The sequence below is a fragment of the Leucoraja erinacea genome, chromosome 2 (genome assembly GCF_028641065.1).
Source record: "Leucoraja erinacea ecotype New England chromosome 2, Leri_hhj_1, whole genome shotgun sequence".
Lineage (NCBI taxonomy): Eukaryota > Metazoa > Chordata > Chondrichthyes > Rajiformes > Rajidae > Leucoraja > Leucoraja erinaceus.
Window position 1 is genome coordinate 28,323,103 of NC_073378.1, and position 23,890 is coordinate 28,346,992.

A 23,890-nucleotide genomic window follows, 5' to 3' on the forward strand; every position below is an offset into this window, starting at 1 on the left:
ATTACCGGACGTTCTTTTAGGATGGAGATGAGGAGGAATTTCTTTAGTCAGAGGGCGGTGAATCTGTGGAATTCTTTGCCACACAGACGGCTGTGGAGGCCAAGTCAATGGGTATTTTTAAGGAAGAGATAGATAGATTCTTGATTAGTATGGGTGTCAGAGGTTACAGGGAGAAGGCAGGAGAATGGGGTTAGGAGGGAGATATAGATCAAACGTGATTGAATGGCAGAGTAGAATTGATGGGCCGAATGGCCTAATTCTGCGTCTATCACTCATGAAATGGTGGAGATAGACACAAAAAGCTGGAGTAACTCAACAGGACAGGCAGCATCTCTGGAGAGAACGAATGGGTGACGTTTCGGGCCGAGACCCTTCTTCAGACTGAGAGTCAGGGTAAAGGGAGACACAGATATATGGAAGGATGAGGTGTGAAAACGAGACATCAACGGGGACGAAGACAATGCAAATGTAGAATAGATCTTTGCTAGCTAGGGGAAGGTGACATCGAGGCAGACAATATAAAATTTAGTCAGGAGCACAGTCAGACTGGTCGGAGAACTCGGATGGTGGAGGGATGATTGAAATAGATCGGGTAGATGCACAGAGTCTCTTGCCCAGAGTAGGGGAATCGAGGACCAGAGGACATGGGTTCAAGGTGAAGGGGGAAAGATTTAATAAGAACCCGAGGGGTAACCTTTTCACACAAAGGGTGGTGGGTGTATGGAACGAGCTGGCAGAGGAGGCAGTTGAGGCTGGGACTATCCCATCGTTTAAGAAACAGTTAAACAGGTACATGGATAGGACAGTTTTGGAGGGTTATGGACCAAGCGCAGGGCAGGTGGGACGAGGGTAGCTGGGCCGGTGTGGGCGAGTTGGGCCGAAGAGCCTGTTTCCACACTGCAGCACTCTGTGACTCTATAACTCCATGATGGAGAGAGAGGGGAATCAAGGGTTACTTGAAGTTGGAGAAGTCAATGTTGACAATAGACAATAGACAATAGTTGCAGGAGTAGGCCATTCGGCCCTTCGAGCCAACACCGCCATTCAATGTGATCATGGCTGATCATCCCCAATCACTACTCCGTTCCTGCCTTCTCCCCATATCCCCTGACTCCGCTATCTTTAAGAGTCCTATCTAGCACTCTCTTGAAAGTATCCAGAGAACCGGCCTCCACCGCCCTCTGAGGCAGAGAATTCCACAGACTCACCACTCTCTGTGAGAAAAAGTGTTTCCTCGTCTGCGTTCTAAATGGCTTACCCCTTATTCTTAAACTGTGTGCCCCCTGGTTCTGGACTCCCCCAACATTGGGAACATGTTTCCTGCCTCTAGCATGTCCAAGCCCTTAACGATCTTAATTGTTTCAGTGAGATACCCTCTCATCCTTCTAAACTCCAGAGTGTACAAGCCCAGCTGCTCCATTCTCTCAGCATATGACAGTCCCGCCATCCCGGGAATTAACCTTGTAAACCTACACTGCACACTGTTACATAGCAAATTGAAACCGTAGGAGGGAGAGACAAACCTGCCCGTAGATCCACGACCTGCTGGTCACATCAGTGGAAGTTCCGTAGTAAATGCAGCCCACGTCGTTCATGACATACTCCTGGCGCTGGTCATCATCGCTGAGATACACCGCATCCTCTGGTCCATACAGGAGGTCCCGTCACACAGGCGGGAGGAACGCAGCAGAACAAGAGATGGGGACAACAGTCAGCTGACAGGCCGAAGACCCACAGATGGACAACATAGAAACATCGACAACAGGTGCAGGAGTAGGCCATTCAGCTCTCTCTCTCGAGCCAGCACCGCCATTCAATGTGATCATGGCTCATCATCCACAATCAGTACCCCGTTCCTGCCTTCTCCCCCATATCCCTTGATTCCATTAGCCCTAAGAGCTAAATATAACTCTGTCTTGAAAACTACCAGTTTGGCCTTCTCAATCAATCCACTGCCTCCACTGCCTTCTCAATCAATCAATCAATCAATCAGTTTTATTCATCATTTGCACATAAAGTGCAGCGGTACAATGAAAAAGAACACAAAAATAAAATAAAAAATACAATAACATTCTCTGAGGCAGAGCATTCCACAGATTCACAACTCTCTGGGTGAAAAAGTGTTTCCTCATCTCAGTCCTAAATGGCCTAGCCCTTATTCTTAAACTGTGACCCCTGGTTCTGGACTCCCCCAACATCGGGAACATGTTTCCTGCATCTAGCGTGTCCAATCCTCTAAGAATTTTATATGTTTCTATAAGATATCCTCTCATCCTTCTAAATTCCAGAGTATACAAGGCCAGCCGCTCCATTCTCTCAGCATATGACAGTCCCGCCATCCCGGGAATTAACCTTGTAAACCTACGCTGCACTCCCTCAATAGCAAGAATGTCCTTCCTCAAATTAGGGGACCAAAACAGCGCACAATACTCCAGGTGTGGTCTCAATAGGGCTCTGTACAACTGCAGTAGGACCTCATTGCTCCTTTACTCAACTCCTCTCGCAATGAAGGCCAGCATATCCCAACTTTCTTCACTGCCTGCTGTACCTGCATGCTTACTTTCAGTGACTGATGAACAAGCACACCCAGATATTTTTGCACCTCCCCTTTCCCTAATCTGATACCATTCAGATAATAATCTGCCTTCCAGTTCTTGCCACCAAAGTGGACAACCTCACATTAATCCACATAGAGTCCACAGATCACAAGTTACAGGAGCAGAATTAGGCCATTCGGCCCATCGAGTCTACTCTATCATTCAATCATGGGCGATCTATCTCTCCCTCTCAACCCCATTCTCCTGCCTTCTCCCATTAACCTCTGACACCCGCACTAATCAGGAATCTATCTATCTCTGCCTTAAAAATATCCACTGACACGGCCTCCACAGCCGTCTGTGGCAAAGAATTCTACAGATTCACCACCAATAGAGTCAAGGAGTTATACAGCGTGAAAACAGGCCCATCGGCCCAACTTGCCCACACCGACCAACATGTTCCATCTACACTAGACCCACCTGCCAGGGCTTGGCCCATATCGCTCCAAACCTGTCCTATGTATGTACCTGTTTTTTAAACATTTCTGGCCATTACCCACCTCCAGTTCCCCTCCCTCTACCTTCAGTTTGAAAAAGCAAACTGAGCATTAACATCACCTATCCATGTTCTCCACAGATGCTGCCTGACCCGCTGAGTTACTCCAGCACTCTGTGAAACGTCACCTATCCATGTTCTCCACAGATGCTGCCTGACCCGCTCTGAGTTACTCCAGCACTCTGTGAAACGTCACCTATCCATGTTCCCCACAGATGCTGCCTGAACCGCTGAGTTACTCCAGCACTCTGTGAAACGTCACCTATCCATGTTCTCCACAGATGCTGCCTGACCCGCTGGGTTACTCCAGTACCTTGTGTCTGTCTTCGGTATAAACCAGCATCTGCAGTTCCTTCCTATTCATCTTTACAAGTTCACAAGTTATAGGAGTAGAATTCGGCCATTCGGGTCTACTCCGCCATTTAATCATGGCTGATTTCTGCCTCCTAATCCCAATTTCCTGCCTTCTCCCCATAACCCTTAAAGCCCGTACTAATTAAGAACTTGCCTGACTCTGCCTTAAAAATATCCACTAACTTGGTCCCCACAGCCCTGTGTGGCAATGAGTTCCAAAGACTAACTATAGCTGGGTGACCAAGGCTGAACACTATACTCCAAATGTGGCCTCACCAACGTTGTTGACATTTTTCAGGGAGTGGATGATTTTATAACAAGGCGTGCAGTGTGTGGGAGATGGCAGATAGACACAGAATGCTGGAGTAACTCAGAGGGTCATAGAAACATAGAAAATAGGTGCAGGAGGAGGCCATTCGGCCGTTCGAGCCAGCACTGCCATTCATTGTGATCATGGCTGATCGTCCACAATTAATAACCCGTATCTGCCTTCTCCCCATATCCCTCGACTCCACTAGCCCCTAGAGCTCTATCTAACTCTCTCTTAAATCCATCCAGTGATTTTGCGCCACTGCCCTCTGTGGCAGGGAATTCCACAAATTCACAACTCTCTGGGTGAAAAAGTTTTTTCTCACCTCAGTCTTAAATGGCCTCCCCTTTATTCTAAGATTGTGGCCCCTGGTTCTGGATTCACCCCACATTGGGAAAATTTTATCTGCATCTAGCTTGTCCAGTCCTTTTGTAATTTTATATGTTTCTATAAGTTCCCCCTCATCCTTCTAAACTCCAGTGAATACAAGCCTAGTTTTTTCAATCTTTCGTGATATGACAGTCCTGCCATCCCAGGGATCAATCTCGTGAACCTACGCTGCACTGCCTCAATCACAAGATGCCCTTCCTCAAATTAGGAGACCAAAACTGTACACAATACTCCAGATGTGGTCAGGCAGCATCTGTGGGGGAACATGGATAGGTGACGTTGTGGAGGCCAAGTCAGTGGATATTATTAAAGCAGAGATTGACAGCCTCTTGTATTCGAAGGAACTGCGGATGCTGGATTGTACCGAAGATACTGTAGACACAGAGTGCTGGAGTAACTCAGCGGGTCAGGCAGCATCTGTGAAGTACATGGATAGGTGACGTTTCACAGAGTGCTGGAGTAACACAGCGGGTCAGGCAGCATCTGTGGAGAACATGGATAGGTGACGTTTTGGATCGGGACCCTTCTTCAGACGGAAATCGCTGAAACGTAAAGCAGGCAGTACCTTTACACCAAGGGTTAAAGATGAAGTAGATGTCGGTGGCCTTGTCCCGTGAGGTCCTGCGTATTCCGTGCGAGGTCATGATGGCCACATACATGCGGAATCTGCCCACGATACAGTCAGCGGGAGAGAGGACGGAGAGGCCGAGGGTGTTGCCCTGGGCAGAGATCACCTTCGCTCCCCACCTCCCCTTCACCAGCTCGTCCTGCAGGTAAATCGGGATGTATGTTCCCTTCACGGCACTCGGGTAGCGACCTGGGTAACATACAACACCTGGGTTATACACACCTGTGTCCCATACAACACCTGTGTCACATACAACACCTGGGTTATACACACCTGTGTCATATACAACACCTGTGTTACATACAACACCTGTGTCACATACAACACCTGTGTCACATACAACACCTGGGTTATACAACACCTGTGTCATATACAACACCTGTGTTACATACAACACCTGTGTTACATACAACACCTGTGTCACATACAACACCTGTGTTACATACACCTGTGTCACATACAACACCTGTGTCACATACAACACCTATGTTACATACAACACCTGTGTCACATACAACACCTGTGTCACATACAACACCTGGGTTATACACACCTGTGTCACATACAACACCTGTGTTACATACAACACCTGGGTTATACACACCTGTGTCACATACAACACCTGGGTTACATACAACACCTGTGTCACATACAACACCTGTGTCACATACAACACCTGTGTCACATACAACACCTGTGTCACATACAACACCTGTGTCACATACAACACCTGGGTTATACAAACCTGTGTCATATACAACACCTGGGTTACATACAACACCTGTGTTACATACAACACCTGGGTCACATACAACACCTGAGTTACATACAACACCTGTGTCACATACAACACCTGACCTGTGTTACATACAACACCTGTGTCACATACAACACCTGAGTCACATACAACACCTGTGTCACATACAACACCTGCGTTACATACAACACCTGGGTCACATACAACACCTGGGTTACATACAACACCTGTGTCACATACAACACCTGTGTTACATACAACACCTGTGTCACATACAACACCTGAGTCACATACAACACCTGTGTCACATACAACACCTGCGTTACATACAACACTTGGGTCAAGTCTCAGTTCGAGCTCAACATTTTAAAGCAGATATAGATAGATCTTTGATGAGTACAAGTGTCAGGGGTTATGGGGTGAAGGCAGGAGAATGGGGTTAGGAGGGAGAGATAGATCAGCCATGAATGAATGGGGGGAGTAGACTTGATGGGCCGAATGGCCAAATCTGCTCCTATCAATTATGACTTAATGACCTTCTGACTATCCCTGGATCTATGTTACAAAAGGGAAGCCGTGCATAAGTTCCTTGAAGGTAATATTTAATATTTAGTTTAGTTTATTGTCACGTGTGCAGTGGAAAGCTTTTGTTGCATGCTGTCCAGTCACAAGAAAGACTATACATGATTACATGATCGACCCATTCAGAATACAGATCGAGAATAAGGGACTAACGTTTAGTACAAGTTAAAGTCCAATTAAAGATAGTCCAAGGGTCTCCAATGAGGTAGATGAGAGGTCAGGACTACTCTGTAGTTGGTGAGAGCATGGTTGGACATTAGAGTTTTGAGATACAGTGCAGAAACAGGCCCTTCGGCCCACTGAGACCGTGCCGACCAGTGATCACCCCGCACACTAACACAATCCTTACACACACTGGGGACGATTTACAGAAGCCAATTTTATTACAAACCTGCACGTCTTTGGAGTGTGGGGGGAAACACCCGGAGAAAACCGACTAATCTTCTTGAATTTTTTGAAGCGGTTACTAGGGAAATTGACGAGGGTAAAGCAGTGGATGTTGTCTATATGGACTTTAGTAAGGCCTTTGACAAGGTTCCTCATGGAAGGTTGGTTAAGAAGGTTCAACTGTTGGGTATAAATGCAGGAGTAGCAAGATGGATTCAACAGTGGCTGAATGGGAGACGCCAGAGGGTAATGGTGGATAGTTGTTTGTCGGGTTGGAGGCAGGTGACTAGTGGGGTGCCTCAGGGATCTGTGTTGGGTCCTTTGTGTGTTTGTCATGTACATCAAAGGTCTGGATGAAGGTGTGGTAAATTGGATTAGTAAATTGTGTGTGTGTGTGTGTGTGTGTGTGTGTGTGTGTGTGTGTGTGTGTGTGTGTGTGTGTGTGTGTGTGTGTGTGTGTGTGTGTGTGTGTGTGTGTGTGTGTGTGTGTGTGCGTGTGTGTGTGTGTGTGTGTGTGTGTGTGTGCGTGTGTGTGTGTGTGTGTGTGCGTGTGCGTGTGTGTGTGTGTGTGTGTGTGTGTGTGTGTGCGTGTGCGTGTGCGTGTGTGTGTGTGTGTGTGTGTGTGTGTGCGTGTGTGTGTCTGTGTGTGTGTGTGTGTGTGTGTGTGTGTGTGTGTGTGTGTGTGTGTGTGTGTGTGTGTGTGTGTGTGTGCGGTGTGTGTGTGTGTGTGTGTGTGTGTACGTGTGTATGTGTGTGGGTGTGTGTGTGTGTGTGTTTCTCACCGATGAGCAGTTCGACCCACAGCTTGTCGGTTTGAGCTTTGTAGGGCCGGCTGATGGTGACGGTGATCTGGAAGGGTTGTCCACGTCTCACCACCAGGTTGTTGCAGTCATAGAACTGTGTGTGATGCTGCGCCTTGTTCACATCGTCGGGCCTAGCGTGGACCTCCACGCCCCACACCTCCAGGAAGCCTGAAACCATAGCAACGTGCGCACACAGGTTACAGCAACTTGGCATCGGGGTCAGCATGGACATTGTGGGCCGAATGGCCTGTCCCTGTGCTGTACAGTTCAACATTATACAGTCATGACAATAGACAATAGGTGCAGGAGTAGGCCATTCTGCCCTTCGAGCCAGCACCGCCATTCAATGTGATCATGGCTGATCATCCCCAATCAGTACCCCGTTCCTGCCTTCTCCACATATCCCCTGACTCCGCTATCTTTAAGAGCCCTATCTAGCTCTCTCTTGAAAGCATTCTGAGAACCTGCCTCCGCTGCCCTCTGAGGCAGAGAATTCCATAGACTCACAATTCGCTGTGAGAAAAAGTGTTTCCTCATCTCCATTCTAAATGGCCTACCCCTTATTCTTAAGCTGTGGCCCCTGGTTCTGGTTCTGGCGATATAGGCAGCATAAAAGGAGGCCCTTCGGCCCTTCGGCCCATCCTGCCCACACCAACCAACATGTAGCATCTACTGAACCTACCCGATCTCCCGGTTGCCGGTCACTTTAATTCTCCTTCCCATTCCCACACAGACCTTTCTGTCCTGGGCCTCCTCCACTGTCAGAGTGAGGTGAAACGCAAATTGGAGGAACAGCATCTCATATTTGTGCTTGGGCAGCTCACAGCCCAGTGGTATGAATATTGATTTCTCTCACTTCAAGTAACCCCGGCATTCCCTCTCTCTCCATCCCTCCTCCACCCAAGTTGCACCAGCTTCTCGTTCTCCCCCAACAAACAGCTGACAACGGCCTGTTTCCTTTTATCAACGTTACTTTTTTGCATATCTTTCATTCATTGTTCTTTATCTCTCCACATCACCGTCTATATCTCTCGTTTCCCTTGTCCCTAACCTGTCTGAAGAAGGGTCTCGACCCGAAACGTCACCCATTCCTTCTCTCCAGAGATTCTGCCTGTCGTTTCACAGAGTGCTGGAGTAACTCAGTGGCTGCGAGTCTCAGTCAGTGGTATCTCAGTCCGAAGAAGGGACGTGATGTGAAAGATTCTGTATGACTCTACGGCACAGATGTTGTACAGAAGTCATCCACCTTTGTGTATAAAAAAAAATGCCCCTCAGATTCCTATTAAATCTTTCCTCCCTCACCTTAAACCCATGCCCTCTGGTCCTCGATTCCCCTACTCTGGGCAAGAGACTCTGTGCGTCTACCCGATCTATTCCTCTCATCATTTTATACACCTCTATAAGATCACCCCTCATCCTCCTGCGCTCTATGGAATAGAGGCCCAGCCTCTCCCTGTAGCTCACACCCTCTAGTCCTGGCAACATCCTCGTAAATCTTCTCTGCGCCCTTTCCAGCTTGACAACATCTTTCCTATAACATGGCGCCCAGAACTGAACACAATACTCTAAATGTGGCCTCGCCAACGTCTTATACAACTGCAACGTGACCTCTGCGAGTGCCAAACAGCACGGCACACAGACTTCTCACTTGCCTTTGTCTGTCATCCAGAGGGAACTTTGGCTCCAAGAAACCTGGATGTTTTTGCCAAATGCAACGATGCTTCAGAGCCACAAAAATCGCACATCACCCGAGTCTTTGAAGTTGGACATAACAACATGTGCTGGCTCTGGGAGAGTCAGCACATGTTGTTTACAAGAGAGAACATGGAGAGTTTACAAGAATGATCCCAGGAATGAGTGGGTTAACATAATGATGAGCGTTTGACGGCACTGGGCCTGTACTCGCTGGAGTTTAGAAGGATGGGGGGGGGGGGAACCTCAGTGAAACTTACCGAATAGTGAAAGGCCTGGATAGAGTGGATGTGGAGAGGATATTTCCACTAGTGGGAGAGTCTAGGACCAGAGGACACAGCCTCAGAATAAAAGGACGTTCCTTTAGGAAGGAGATGAAGAGGAATTTCTTTTAGTCAGAGGGTGGTGAATCTGTGGAATTCTTTGCCACAGAAGGCTGTGGAGGCCAAGTCAGTGGATATTATTAAAGCAGAGATTGACAGCCTCTTGCATTCGAAGGAACTGCGGATGCTGGATTGTACCGAAGATACTGTAGACACAAAGTGCTGGAGTAACTCAGCGGGTCAGGCAGCATCTGTGGAGAACATGGATAGGTGACGTCTCACAGAGTGCTGGAGTAACTCAGCGGGTCAGGCAGCATCAGGAGTTACGCCAGCACTCTGTGCAGTGAGAACTGCTGGAAATCCGAGGGCTAATGACAAAAATGTTTCATCAAAATTAATTTTGGGTCAGCACTTAAATGATTTTATCAAAGCCGAATTGTTTTTCCATTGATGGATTCCAGCAGGCGCGAATAACGCATCAACTTAAGATGAAACTTGATGGAAAAGATATTATGAAAGAAAAGAATGTCAGTAAATGCTTTATCCAGGCAAAAATGCATCTTTCATGAGCAAGATGAAAGGATTCCCATGCCAAATGCTTCTTTTTATTCGATTCGTACATCTGCATTTAGTTGCTTTATAAAATTCAGAACAGTCCCAAGAGCATTCTGATCTTTGCATGCAAAAAAAACCAAAACACTGCCATCTTTACAAATGTAAATGATCGGAGATTCAGAACCAGGGGCCACAGCCTTAGAATAAAGGGGAGGCCATTTAAGACTGAGGCGAGAAAAAACGTTTTCACCCAGAGAGTTGTGAATTTATGGAATTCCCTGCCACAGAGGGCAGTGGAGGCCAAGTCACTGGATGGATTTAAGAGAGAGTTAGATAGAGCTCCAGGGGCTAGTGGAATCAAGGGATATGGGGAGAAGGCAGGCACGGGTTATTGATTGGGGACGATCAGCCATGATCACAATGAATGGCGGAGCTGGCTCGAAGGGCCGAATGGCCTCCTCCTGCATCTATTTTCTATATTTCTATGTTTCTATGGTTTGGGCCTGGTCTCTACCCGTAACGTCACCTATTTCCTTCGCTCCACAGATGCTGCCTCACCCGCTGAGTTTCGCCAGCATTTTTGTCTACCGAAGATTTGGGCCTGTGCTGATAAGTGATAGGAGCAGAATTAGGCCATTAGGCCCATCAAGTCTACTCCGCCATTCAATCATAGAAACATAGAAACATAGAAAATAGGTGCAGGAGTAGGCCATTCGGCCCTTCGATCCTGCACCGCCATTCAATATGATCGTGGCTGATCATCCAACTCAGTATCCTGTACCTGCCTTCTCTCCATACCCCCTGATCCCTTTAGCCACAAGGGCCACATCTAACTCCCTCGTAAATATAGTCAATGAACTGGCCTCAGCTACCTTCTGTGGCAGAGAGTTCCAGAGATTCACCACTCTCTGTGCGAAAAAATCATGGCTGATCTCTCTCTGCCTCCTAACCCCATTCTCCTGCCTTCCCTCCATAACCCCTGACGCCCGTAATAATCAAGAATCTGTCAATCTCCACCTTAAAAATATCCATTGACTTGGCCTCCTCAGCCGTTTGTGGCAATTAATTCCGCAGATTCATAGAAATAAATTCTTCCTCATCGCCTTCCTAAAGGAACGTCCTTTCATTCTGAGGCTGTGACCTCTAGTCCTAGACTCTCCCACTAGTGGAAACATCCTCTCCACATCCACCTCTATCCAGGCCTTTCACTATTCGGCAAGTTTCAATTAGGTCCTCCCCCCCCACTCCCACACAATAGATGTGGATCTATTGTGCCATAGAAAGCATTTTATCGGGATGCATCACAGCACGGTTTGGGAACAGCTCCATTCAAGACCCGCACAAAATTGCAGCAAATTGTGGACGCAGCCCAGACCATCACACAAACCAACCTCCCTGGTACCAATGGCACCAGAGACATGGGTTCAATCCTGGCTACGGGTGCTGTCTGCATGGAATTTGAATGTTCTCCCTTGCGTGGTCTTTCTCCAAGAACTTTGGTTCCAAAGACGTACAGGTTTGTAGGTTCATTGGCTTGGTATAAATGTAAACATTGTCCGTAGTGTGTGTAGGATAGTGTTGATGTGCAGGGATTACTGGTTAGTGTGGACTCGATGGGCCGAATGGACTGCTTCATCGCCGTATCTTTAAAAACAAAAACAAAAAACTAGAGAGTGGTCCTGACCTCCCGCCAACCTCATTGGAGACCTGTGACTATGTTTAATCGGAATTCAATATTATGGAGAATCTCATGGGCCTGTCCCACTTAGGTGATTTTTCAGCATTCTGAAAAACCTACAACTGGAACAGCGACTGTCAGAGTGGAACACACGCACACGCACACACGCACACACACATACACACACACACAAACACGCACACACACGCGCACACACACGCACGCACACACACACAGACAGGCCGAGACCCTTCTTCAGTCTGAAGAAACGTCACTTATTCCTTCTCTCCAGAGATGCTGCCTGTCCCGCTGAGTAACTCCAAAAGGCACGACTCTTTTGGGCGGCAACTCACAACCATACCGGCGTCACCCCGAGACATGTTGACGCCCAAAGAGACAAACCTTTTTCTGGGCGCCGCTGGATTTTTAACATGTTGAACATTTTCGGCCACCAGCTGCGACCATGACGGCAAGTCGCCGAAAAAAACCGCGTAATTGGGACAGGCCCTTTGCTGGTCTGTACGGGGCCAGTAACTGCTGCCATATGAGGTTCTCGGTCCAAGGGTCACATTCCCGAAACGACTACAGCAACAGCTGAAGGACTTAAATTCAACCAATTTAAAAAGACATCTGTTTTCATTTCCAAATCAGAGGAGGGTGGTTGTAAAAATGCAGCTGGGCCACAGATGTCCATAATGGGTGGAATTCTGTTCCCCTGTCCCGGCTCGACCCACATTTAACCTCAGACCCAAACATGGGTTTTAGTTTAGGGTAGACAAAAATGCTGGAGAAACTCAGCGGGTGCAGCAGCATCTATGGAGCAAAGGAAATAGGCAACGTTTCGGGCCGAAACCCTTCTTCAGACCGATCGGGGGTGGGAGGGGCGGGGAGAAGAAAGGGAAAAGGAGGAGTAGCCTGAAGGCTGGGGGATGGGAGGAGACAGCAGGGGGACTGAGGAAGGCGAGGAGACAGCAAGGGCTAACAAAATTGGGAGAATTCAATGTTCATGCCCCCAGGATGCAGACTCCCCAGGCGGAATATGAGGTGTTGTTCCTCCAATTTCCGGTGTTGCTCGCTCTGGCAATGGAGGAGACCCAGAACAGAGAGGTCGGATACGGAGTGGGAGGGGGAGTTGAAGTTCAACACTTCAACTCCTTTTTCCTTTCTTCTTTCCCCCCCAACACAACTAACTGTTTGTTTCAAGCGATACAGCTCGGAAACAGACACTTCGGACCACCAGCGATCGCCCGTTCACACTAGTTCTACACTATCCCACTTTCTCATCCACTCCCCGCACACACTAGGAACAATTTTCAGAGGGTCGATTAACCTACAAACCCCTGCACGTCTTCGGGACGTGGGAGGAAACCGGAGCATCCGGAGGAAACCCACGCAGTCACGGGAAGAACGTACAAACTCCACGCTGACAGTTTCTTCCCAGCGGTTATCAGGCAACTGAACCATCCTACCAGTACCTGAGAGCATTCCTGAACTACTATCTACCTCATAGGAGACCCTCGGACTATCCTTGATTGAATTTTATTGGACATTATCTTGCACGAAACGTTATTCACGCTGTTCCCTTTATCCTGTATCTGTACACTGTGGACGGCTCGATTGGAATCATCTATATTCTTTGACTGGATAGCACGCAACAAAAGCTTTTCACGGTACCTCGATACACGTGACGGTAATAAACTAAGCTAGACAGGGCGGCACGGTGGCGTAGCGGTGGAGTTGATGCCTTACTGCGCTGGCCGCGCCGGAGACCCGGGTTCGATCTCGACTACGGGTGCTTGTCTGTAGGAAGTTTGTACGTTCTCCCCGAGACCTGCCTGGGTTTTTTCCGAGATCTTCGGTTTCCTCCCACACTCCAAAGACGTGCAGGTTTGTAGGTTAATTGGCTTGGTGTATGTGTATAAAATACGTCCCTAGTGTGTGCAGTATAGTGTTAATGTGCGGGGATCATTTTCAGCGGGCCAAAAAGGGCCCGTTTCCATGCTGTATCCCTAAAATATATATTTTTTTCAAGTACCCGAAGTTGGAATCGAACTGGGATCTCTGGCGCTGTGAGGCAGCTGCTCTACCCACTGCACCACTGTGCCATCCAGGGTATCATCATGCCTTATTCATAGATGACTACAAAACACTGGTGCAAAGCTGGGTAGCTCCTGTTGTACAGATTAGGGGGAGAAAAACTCAAATGATGCCGGCCACATAATGTGTGCACAGTGAATCGCTGCGGGTCGAGGGAAGACCTGATGGAAGGCCATAACAGTACGAGTGGCATTGATAGGGTAGACAGTCAGAACCTTTTACCCCAGGGTGGAAATGTCCACCACTAGAGGGCGCAGCTTTAAGATGAGAGGGGCAAAGTTTAAAGGAGATGTGCGGGGCAGGTTTTTTTTACAGAGAGGATGGTGGGTGGAAGCTCAGGACAGAGAGGTCGGATTCGGAATGGGAGGGGGAGTTGAAGTGCTGAGCCACCGGGAGATCGGGTTGGTTAATGCGGACCGAGCGGAGGTGTTGGGCGAAACGATCGCCAAGCCTACGCTTGGTCTCACCGATCAGCTGACACCTAGAGCAGCGGATGCAATAGATGAGGTTGGAGGAGGTGCAGGTGAACCTCTGCCGCACCTGGAACGACTGCTTGGCTTCATTCCGATTTTTTCCTGAAGTATTCATTGAACTTCTCTTGGCGAAACCAGCAGTTTGATGGATTATAATTTTGCAAAGAAATTGATTTTAGGTCGAAATGTCGTCTGGATACTTAACATTTCTGAATGACCCTCTCACACGCTGTGTTAATAGCAAGAGCTACGATTACAATCTGAAACATTTACGGCCTGCTCCTCCAACCTGCAGGTTTCTTAAATCTATCAAACTGTCGCAAGCTTAATCAATCAACCTCCTTGTGCAATGGCATTTCATAAAGTCAGCGTCTTCCCAATCTACCACTCATCAATATTCATCAATACCAATATTCATCACCATAATAGACTCACTCCCACGTCATAGAAAAACGCTCAAAAATCACAGATGGATAGTGATGTTTCACAGAGTGCTGGAGTAACTCGGCGGGTCAGGCAGCATCTGTGGAGAACATGGATAGGTGACGTTTCACAGAGTGCTGGAGTAACTCAGCGGGTCAGGCAGCATCTGTGGAGAACATGGATAGGTGACGTTTCACAGAGTGCTGGAGTAACTCAGCGGGTCAGGCAGCATCTGTGGAGCACATGGTCGGGACCCGTCTTCAGACAGTCTCCAGAGTCTGAGGAAGGGTCTCGACCCAAAACATCACCCATCCTTTTCCTCCAGAGATGCTCCCTGACCCGCTGAGTTACTCCAGCATTTTGTTTTTATCTTTGGTATAAACCAGCATTTGCAGTTTACTAATTATTTACCTGTCTGAAGAAGGGTCCCGACCAGAAACGTCACCTCTCAGGTTCTTGAAATCTCCTCTGATCCATGTCCCTCCATTCCCTGCATATCCATGTGCCGATCCAAAAGTCTCTTAAACACCACTATCGTATCTGCCTCCACCACCACCTCTGGCAGCGCGTTCCAGGCACCCACCACCCTCTGTGTAAAAAAAACCTGCCCCGCACATCTCCTTTAAACTTTGCCCCTCTCACCTTAAAGCTGCGCCCTCTAGTGGTGGACATTTCCACTCTGGGGGAAAAGGTTCTGACTGTCTACCCTATCTACACCTCTCATAACATTATACACTTCTACCAGGTCTCCCCTCAACCACTGACGTTCCAGAGAAAACAATCCCAAGTCTGTCCAACCTCTCCCTGTAGCTGAAACCCTCTAATCCAGGCATCATTCCGGTAAACCTCCTCTGCACCCTCTCCAAAGCCCCCACATGCTTCCTGTAATGGGGGTGACCAGAGCTGCACGCAATACTCCAGATACGGAAATCCTTTTCACCTGTGAGAAAACACTTTTTCTCACAGAGAGTGGTGAGTGTGGAATTCTCTGCCTCAGAGGGTGGTGGAGGAAGGTTCTCTGGATGCTTTCATGAGAGAGCTAGATAGGGCTCTTAAAGATAGCGGAGTCAGGGGATATGGGGAGAAGGCAGGAACGGGGTACTGATTGGGGATGATCAGCCATGATCACATTGAATGGCTATAGACCTGCAGGGGAAGGTAGACGCTCCCGCCCCCACGAGTCTCGGGCAGATGGGGCTCGTCAGCCTGGGAAGGCAGTCCGTCTAGGAGAGGGAAAGGTGCCAATCTGTAACGGCCCTGCTGTTCCTTTGGATCGATCAGCGACGTGGAGAGGGGGGACGTGCTGCATGGGCAACAGCCTGTCCTCCATATGACATCGCCCAGGCTTGCATCCGACCAGGATGCATCACCCATGGTCAGTCAATGACCAAGGGAGATCTACTACTTTGCTGGCTCGAAGGGCTGTATGGCCTCTTCCTGCTACTATTTTCTATGCTGTGTTATGTTTCTATGCTTCCTGATCAAATGTCATGGAATTTTAGCCCTTGTTATAAATACCCCAACCTATGGAGCGAAGCATACCGCATGCCTTGTGCCCCATTCTCTCTACATTTGCTGCCACTTTCAGGGAGTTATGGACCCCAACATCCCTCTGTAAGGTCATAAGGTCATGTGAGAGGAGCAGAATTGTGCCATTCGGCCCATCAAGTCTACTCCACCATTCATTCACGGCTGATCTATCTCTCCCTCCCACCCAACCTCATTCTCCTGCCTTCTCCCCATAACCCCTGACACCCGCACTAATCAAGAATCTATCTATCTATCGGGTCTGAAGAAGGGTTTCGACCCGAAACCTTGCCCATTTCCTTCACTCCGTAGATGCTGCCTCACCCTCCAGCATTTTTGTCTACCTTCAATTTTCCAGCATCTGCAGTTCCTTCTTAAACAAGAATCTATCTATCTGTGCCTTAAAAAATATCCACTGACTTGGCCTCCGCAGCCGTCTGTGGCAGAGAATTCCACAGATTCACCACCCTCTGACTGAAGAAATTCCTCCTCATCTCCTTCCTAAAAGAACGTCCTTTAATTCTGAGGCTGTGACCTCTGGTCCTAGACTCTCCCACTGGTGGAAACATCCTCTCCACATCCACTCTATCCAGGCCTTTCACTATTCTGTAAGTTTCAATGAGGTCACCCCCCACTCAACCTTCTAAACTCCAGCGAGTACAGGCCCAGTGCCATCAAACGCTCAACATACATTAACCCACTTGGGATCAGTCTTGTACATCAATACTGTTAAAGATCTAGCCATTAGATGTATACTTCCCCCTTACATTTAATGCCCACTTGCTTGCCCATATCTATACACTGTAGACGGCCTGATTGTAATTATGTATTGTCTTTCCGCTGACTGGTTAGCACGCAACAAAAAGCTTTTCACTGTACCTCGGTACACGTGACAATAATCTAAATCTAATCAAGACTAAACTGACCTCCGCTCAATCCGCCTTAACCGACTTGATCTCCGGGTTGCCCAGCTCTTCAACTCCCCCTCCCATTCCCAATCTGACCTTTCTGTCCTGGGCCTCCTCCACTGTCAGAGTGAGGCCCAACGCAAATTGAAGGAACAGCTCCTCATATATCCCTTGGGTAGTTTACACCCCAGCGGTATGAACATTGACTTCTCCAACTTCAAGTAACCCTGGCAAGCCCTCTCTCTTCATCCCTCCCCCACCCTCATTCTCCAACTAGTTTCACTGTCCGCCTGATTAAATATTACAATAGACATCAGGTGCAGGAGTAGGCCATTCGGCCCTTCGAGCCAGCACCGCCATTCACTGTGATCATGGCTGATCATCCCCAATGAGTGCCCCAGTTCCTGCCTTCTCCCCATATCCCCTTCTCCCCAGAGCCCTATCTAGCTCTCTCTTGAAAGCATCCAGAGAACCTGCCTCCACCGACCCCTGAGGCAGAGAATTCCACAGACTCACAACTCTCTGTGAGAAAAAGTGTTTCCTCGTCTCCGTTCTAAACGGCTTACTCCTTATTCTTAAACTGTGGCCCCTGGTTCTGGACTCCCCCCAACATCGGGAACATGTTTCCTGCCTCTAGTGTGTCCAAACCCTTAACAATCTTATTTATTTAAATAAGATACCCTCTCATCCTTCTAAACTCCAGAGTGTACAAACCCAGCTGCTCCATTCTCTCAGCATATGACAGTCCTGCCATCCCGGGAATTAACTTTGTAAACCTACGCTGCACTCCCTCAATAGTAAGAATGTCCTTCCTCAAATTAGGAGACTGAAACTGCACACAATACTCCAGGTGTGGTCTCACTAGGGCTCTGTAGAACTGCAGAAGGACCTCTTTGCTCTTTGCTCCTATACTCGATTCCTCTTGTTATAAAGGCCATCATGCCATTTGCTTTCTTCACTGCCTGCTGTACCTGCATGCTTACTTTCGTAGACTGATGTACAAGGACCCCCAGATCCCGTTGTAATGGAGAGAAGGCAGGTACAGGATACTGAGTTGGATGATCAGCCATGATCATATTGAATGGTGGTGCAGGCTTGAAGGGCCGAATGGCCTACTCCTGCACCTATTTTCTATGTTTCTATGTTTCTATTAAAGGCAACTAGGCTCCAGCAATAGCTGTAACGTTGATGACAATCGGCAGTAACTACCTTGCAGGCTGGGAGGTGATCTGGGCGTCAGGCCAAAGTACTGGAAGTCTGGGACGGGATTCTCCTCATCGTTGTTGTTGTTGGAGGGGGTGGCGCTCCGACCCACGTGAGACATCACGGGCCTGCTCCTGGGGGCGTTGTCCCTGCCTACGTCCGACATCTCCTCCCTGCAAACCTGCCGGGACACAAAGTGAACGACCGTCAAAGATCACGGCAAAACAGCACGCCCTGGGGACGGGCCGATCGGAGGTTGGGTGGTCACCTAGTGACCCCTAGTCCACTAACTGTCAAGCAGCGTAAACCAGCTTAAACCAGCGTAAACTAGGGAAAAACCAGTGTAAACCAGGGTAAACCAACGTAAACCAGGGTAAACCAGTGTAAACCAGCGTAAACTAGCATAAACCAGCGTAAACCAGGGTAAACCAACGTAAACCAGGGTAAACCAGCGTAAACCAGCATAAACCAGCATAAACCAGGGTAAACCAACGTAAACCAGGGTAAACCAGCGTAAACGTAAACCAGGGTAAACCAACGTAAACCAGCATAAACCAGCGTAAACCAGGGTAAACCAGGGTAAACCAACGTATACTAGGGTAAACCAGTGTAAACTAGCGTTAACCAGGGTAAATCAAGTGTAAACCAAACTAGCGTAAACCAGGGTAAACCAGTGTAAACTAGCGTTAACCAGGGTAAACCAGTGTAAACTAGAGTAAACCAGCATAAACCAGCGTAAACCAGCATAAACCAGGGTAAACCAGCGTAAACCAGGGTAAACCAGCATAAACCAGTGTAAACCAGCATAAACCAGTGTAAACCAGCATAAACCAGGGTAAACCAGGGTAAACCAGCATAAACCAGGGTAAACCAGCATAAACCAGGGTAAACCAGCATAAACCAGCATAAACCAGCATAAACCAGGGTAAACCAGCATAAACCAGCATAAACCAGCATAAACCAGGGTAAACCAGCATAAACCAGGGTAAACCAGCATAAACCAGCCAGCATAAACCAGCATAAACCAGCATAAACCAGCATAAACCAGGGTAAACCAGCATAAACCAGCCAGCATAAACCAGCATAAACCAGGGTAAACCAGCATAAACCAGGGTAAACCAGCATAAACCAGCATAAACCAGGGTAAACCAGCATAAACCAGCATAAACGGGTAAACCAGCATAAAACAGTGTCTGCACTTCCTCTCCACACACCTCGTCCGCTCCACTGCAAAATCTTGTCAAGATATGTCATTTGAAGTTCTTCTCTCTCTGACGAGAGTCCAGCAAAAGCTGGGTGGCAGTGTGAACTGTGAGGAGGATGCTATGAGAATGCAAGGTGACTTGGACAGGTTGGGGGAGTGGGCAGATGCATGGCAGATGCAGTTTAATGCGGATAAATGTGAGGTTATCCACTTTGGTATCAAAAACAGGAAGGCAGATTATTATCTAAATGGTGTCAAATTTGGAAAAGGGGAAGTACAATGGGATCTGGGTGTCCTGGTTCATCAGTCAATGAAAGTAGGCATGCAGGTACAGCAGGCAGTAAAGAAAGGGAATGGCATGTTGGCCTTCATGACACGAGGAGTTGAGTATAGGAACAAAGAGGCCCTTCTGCAGTTGGCGGTGCTGGCTCAAAGGGCTCTCTCTCCAGAGATGTTGCCTGACCAGCTCAGTTACTCCAGCACTTTGTGTCTATCTTTGGAGCATTACCGTTCAGTTTTCTGGTCGCCCAGCTAAAGGAAGGATGTCGTCGAGCTGGAAAGGATGGAGCGAAGATTTATGAGGCTGTTGCCAGGATTCGAGGGCCTGAGCTACAGGGAGAGGTTGCAGGGGCAGGCTGGGACTTTATTCTTTATTCCATGGAGTACAGGAGGATGAGGGGGTGATCTTATAGAGGTGTGCAAAATCATGAGAGGAAAAGATATGGTAATGTACAGAGTCTTTTATACGGAATAGGTGCACCAAGTGGGTTTAAGGTGGGGGGAAGGGGGGGGGGGGGGGGGGCGGGTGCGCAGGAAAGACGTAACAGGATCCTGACAATAGACAATAGGTGCAGGAGTAGGCCATTCAGCCCTTCGAGCCAGCACTGCCATTCAATGTGATCATGGCTGATCATCCACAATCAGTACCCCGTTCCTGCCTTCTCACCATATCCCTCGACTCCGCTATTTTTAAGAGCCCTATCTAGCTCTCTCATGAAAGCATCCAGAGAACCTGCCTCTGCCGCCCTCTGAGGTGGAGAATTCCACAGACTCACAACTCTGTGAGAAAAAGTGTTTCCTCATCTCCGTTCTAAAAGGCTTCCTCCTTATTCTTAAACTGTGTGTGGTCCCTGGTTCTGGACTCCCCCAACATCGGGAACATGCTTCCTGCCTCTAGCGTGTCCTAAACCCTTAACAATCTTCTATGTTTCAATAAGATCCTCTCTCGTCCTTCTAAATTCCAGAGTGCACAAGCCCAGCTGCTCCATTCTCATATCCTGAGGGGCAACTCGTTCACACAGAGGGTGGTGGGTGTATGGAACGAGCTGCCGGAGGAGGTCGTCGAGGCAGCTACCACAACAGCATTGAATAGGTATTTGTACAGGTACATGTATAGGACAGGTTGAGAGGACGTGGGCCAAATGCAGGCAGGTGGGACTAGTGTAGTTGGGACATGTTGGTTGGTCGGCATGGGTGAGCTGGGCCGAAGGGCCTGTTTCCATTTGGTGAAAACATTTGACATCATCTCCCTCCAACAAGTTACTTTCAACCTGTGTCCCTCTGGTTTGACAAGGAAAGATAATGCCTTAATTATTAATCCAACCGCATCTATTGCATCCGTTGCTCTAGGTATCAGCTGATCAACATCGATGAGACTGAGCCTACGCTTGGCGATCGTTTTGCCCAACACCTCTGCTCGGTCCTCATTACCCAACCTGATCTCCCGGTGGCTCAGCACTTCAACTCCCCCTCCCATTCCCAATCCGGCCTTTCTGTCCTGGGCCTCCTCCATGGCCAGAGTGAGGACCACTGGAAACTGGAGGAGCAACACCTCATATTCCGCTTGGGCAGTCTGCACCCTAGCGGCATAAACATTGACTTCTCCCACTTCCGATAGCCCTTGCTGTCTCCTTCCCTGCTCAGCTCTCCCTCAGTCCTCCTCTTCCTTTCTTCTCCCCCCCCTGCACCCCAACCCCACCCTACATCAGTCTGAAGAAGGGTTTCGGCCCGAAACGTCGCCTATTTCCTTCGCTCCATAAATGCTGCCTCACCCGCTGAGTTTCTCCAGCATTTTTATTAAATTAATTATTCTATCCGAGTTCATTTGAATGTGGGAGACAGCACAGGAACAGGCCCTTCGGCCCACAATGTCCATGCTGAACATGATGCCAAGACCAACCCTTATCCACCTGTACACAGTGCATGTCCCTCCATTCCCTGCCTTTCCAAAAGCCTCTTAAATAGTTTTAAACATCTGTTATTTTTCACCTCCGTCGCTGTTTAGAAAGAAAACATCAAAAGTAAAATTGTTTCTGATGTGTGCGTGCGCGCGAGCTCGGCCAATAGTTCCCAGTCCCCGAAACATTCTCGTAAATTCCTCAACAGCCTCGGCAACGCTTCCTGTAAATGTGGTTGCCAGATCCATACTCTGTGTTCAAGCTGTGGTCTAATCAACGTCATAAGCAGAATGAGACTCAAAGCATAGAAGACAGAACAGTCCAGTGCCTCGGAAAGGCCAGCAGCATCATCAAGGACCAGTCGCACCCCCGGCCACTCCCTCTTCTCCCCCCTCTCCCATCGGGCAAGAGGTACAGAAGTGTGAAAACGCACACATCCAGATTCAGAGACAGTTTCTTCCCAGCTGTTATCAGGCAACTGAACCATCGTACCACAACTAGAGAGCAGTGCTGAACTACTATCTACCTCATTGGTGACCCTCGGACTATCCTTGATCAGACTTTACTGGCTTTACCTTGCACTAAACGTTATTCCCGTAGGCCATTCGGCCCTTCGAGCCAGCACCACCATTCAATGTGACCATGCCTGATCATCCCCAATTATTTTTAAGAGTCCTATCTAGCTCTCTCTTGAAATTATCCAGAGAACCTGCCTCCACCGCCCTCTGAGGCAGAGAATTCCACAGACTCACAACTCTCTGTGTGAAAAAGTGTTTCCTCATCTCCGTTCTAAATAGCTTACCACTTTATTCTTAAACTGTGTGGCCCCTGGTTCTGGACTCCCCCAACATCGGGAACATGTTTCCTGCCTCTAGCGTGTCCAAACGCTTAACGATCTTACACGTTTCAATAAGAAACCCTCTCATCCTTCTAAACTCCAGAGTGCACAAGCCCAGCTGCTCCACTCTCTCAGCATATGACAGTCCCGCCATCCCAGGAATTAACCTTGTAAACCTACACTGCACTACCTCAATAGCAAGAATGTCCTCCCTCAAATTAGGGGACCAAAACTGCACTCTATCAAGTCTCCCCTCAATCTCCAGCACTTTTATCCTCCAGATAAAATCACTCCATGGTCACTTGCTCTGTGAATCAACAAAACAGACGCAAGGGCAGAGGGGGGGGGGGGGAATATTCTTTGAAAAACTGCAGCCGTTCTGAGCCAAAATTCTGACTCAAGTTTCAGCCCTCAAGGCAAACGGCAGCGAGAAGCCAGGTGTGATGAACTGCAGACACTGGAGATGTGGAGAGAGGGGGGGTGGGACTGCAGATGCTGGCTTACACCAAACAAAGACACAGAGCGCTGGAGTAACTCAGCGGGTCAGGCAGCATCTGTGGGGAACATGGATAGGTGACATTTCGGGTCAAGACCCTTCTTCAGACTGAGAGTCGGGGGAGAGGGAAACGAGAGATATAGACAGTGATGTAGAGAGATATAGAACAAATCAATGAAAGACATGCAAACAAAAAGTGATGATCATCAAGGAAACTGGCCATTGTTAGCTGTGGGCTAGGTGAAAACCAGTTACAGACAATGAGACTCAACAAGACAACATAGAAACTAGTACTACTAGGGTGGGGGATGGACACAGGGAGAGAGGGAGCATAGAAACATAGACAATAGGTGCAGGAGTAGGCCATTCGGCCCTTTGAGCCTGCACCGCCATTGTGATCGTGGCTGATCATCCAACTCAGGAGCAAAGCCCACGCACTAGAAGGAACTACAGATGCTGGTTTACACCGAAGATAGACACAGAGTGCTGGAGTAACTCAGCGGGACAGGCAGCATCTGTGGAGAGAAGGGATGGGTGACGTTTTAGGGTGCTGGAGTAACTCAGCGGGTCAGGCAGCATCTGTGGAGGGAATGGACAGTCCAGCTTTCAGGTCGGGATCCTTCTTCAGACTGACCTGCTGAGTTCCTCCAGCACTTTTGTCTCTTTGCTCGAGATCCCTGCATCTCCAGCTCTGGAGTCTGAAGAAGGGTCTCAACCCTAAAACGTCACCCATCCCTTCTCTCCAGAGATGCTGCCTGTCCCGCTGAGTTACTCCAGCACTGTGTGAAACGTCACCTATCCTCGTTCTCCACAGATGCTGCCAATTTTGCACAGAGTTACTCCAGCACTCTGTGTTTTTGAAACCCCCACGTCTGCAGTCTCTAAACTCTCGAAGGATTTAACTCTCGGGAATCCAATTTCCCCACACAGCAGCTTTTCCTTTGAAAGTTTGAAATGCAGACGCGACAGTTTTTAAACTTTCGAAGGAAGAG

General features: G+C 48.4%; 1 protein-coding gene across 1 annotated transcript in view; it reads right to left on the minus strand.

The window, feature by feature from the left end:
- The window catches only part of LOC129708211 (coagulation factor XIII A chain-like), a 70,630-nt gene that overhangs the window by 46,396 nt on the left and 344 nt on the right, over positions 1-23,890 (minus strand). Inside the window, exons 2-5 of the mRNA XM_055653836.1 lie at positions 18,190-18,364; positions 7,284-7,472; positions 4,713-4,964; positions 1,524-1,642 (exon numbers count right to left, since the gene is read on the minus strand). Of these exons, the coding sequence (XP_055509811.1) occupies positions 1,524-1,642; positions 4,713-4,964; positions 7,284-7,472; positions 18,190-18,364 (735 nt within the window). The remainder of the gene's footprint in view (positions 1-1,523; positions 1,643-4,712; positions 4,965-7,283; positions 7,473-18,189; positions 18,365-23,890) is intronic.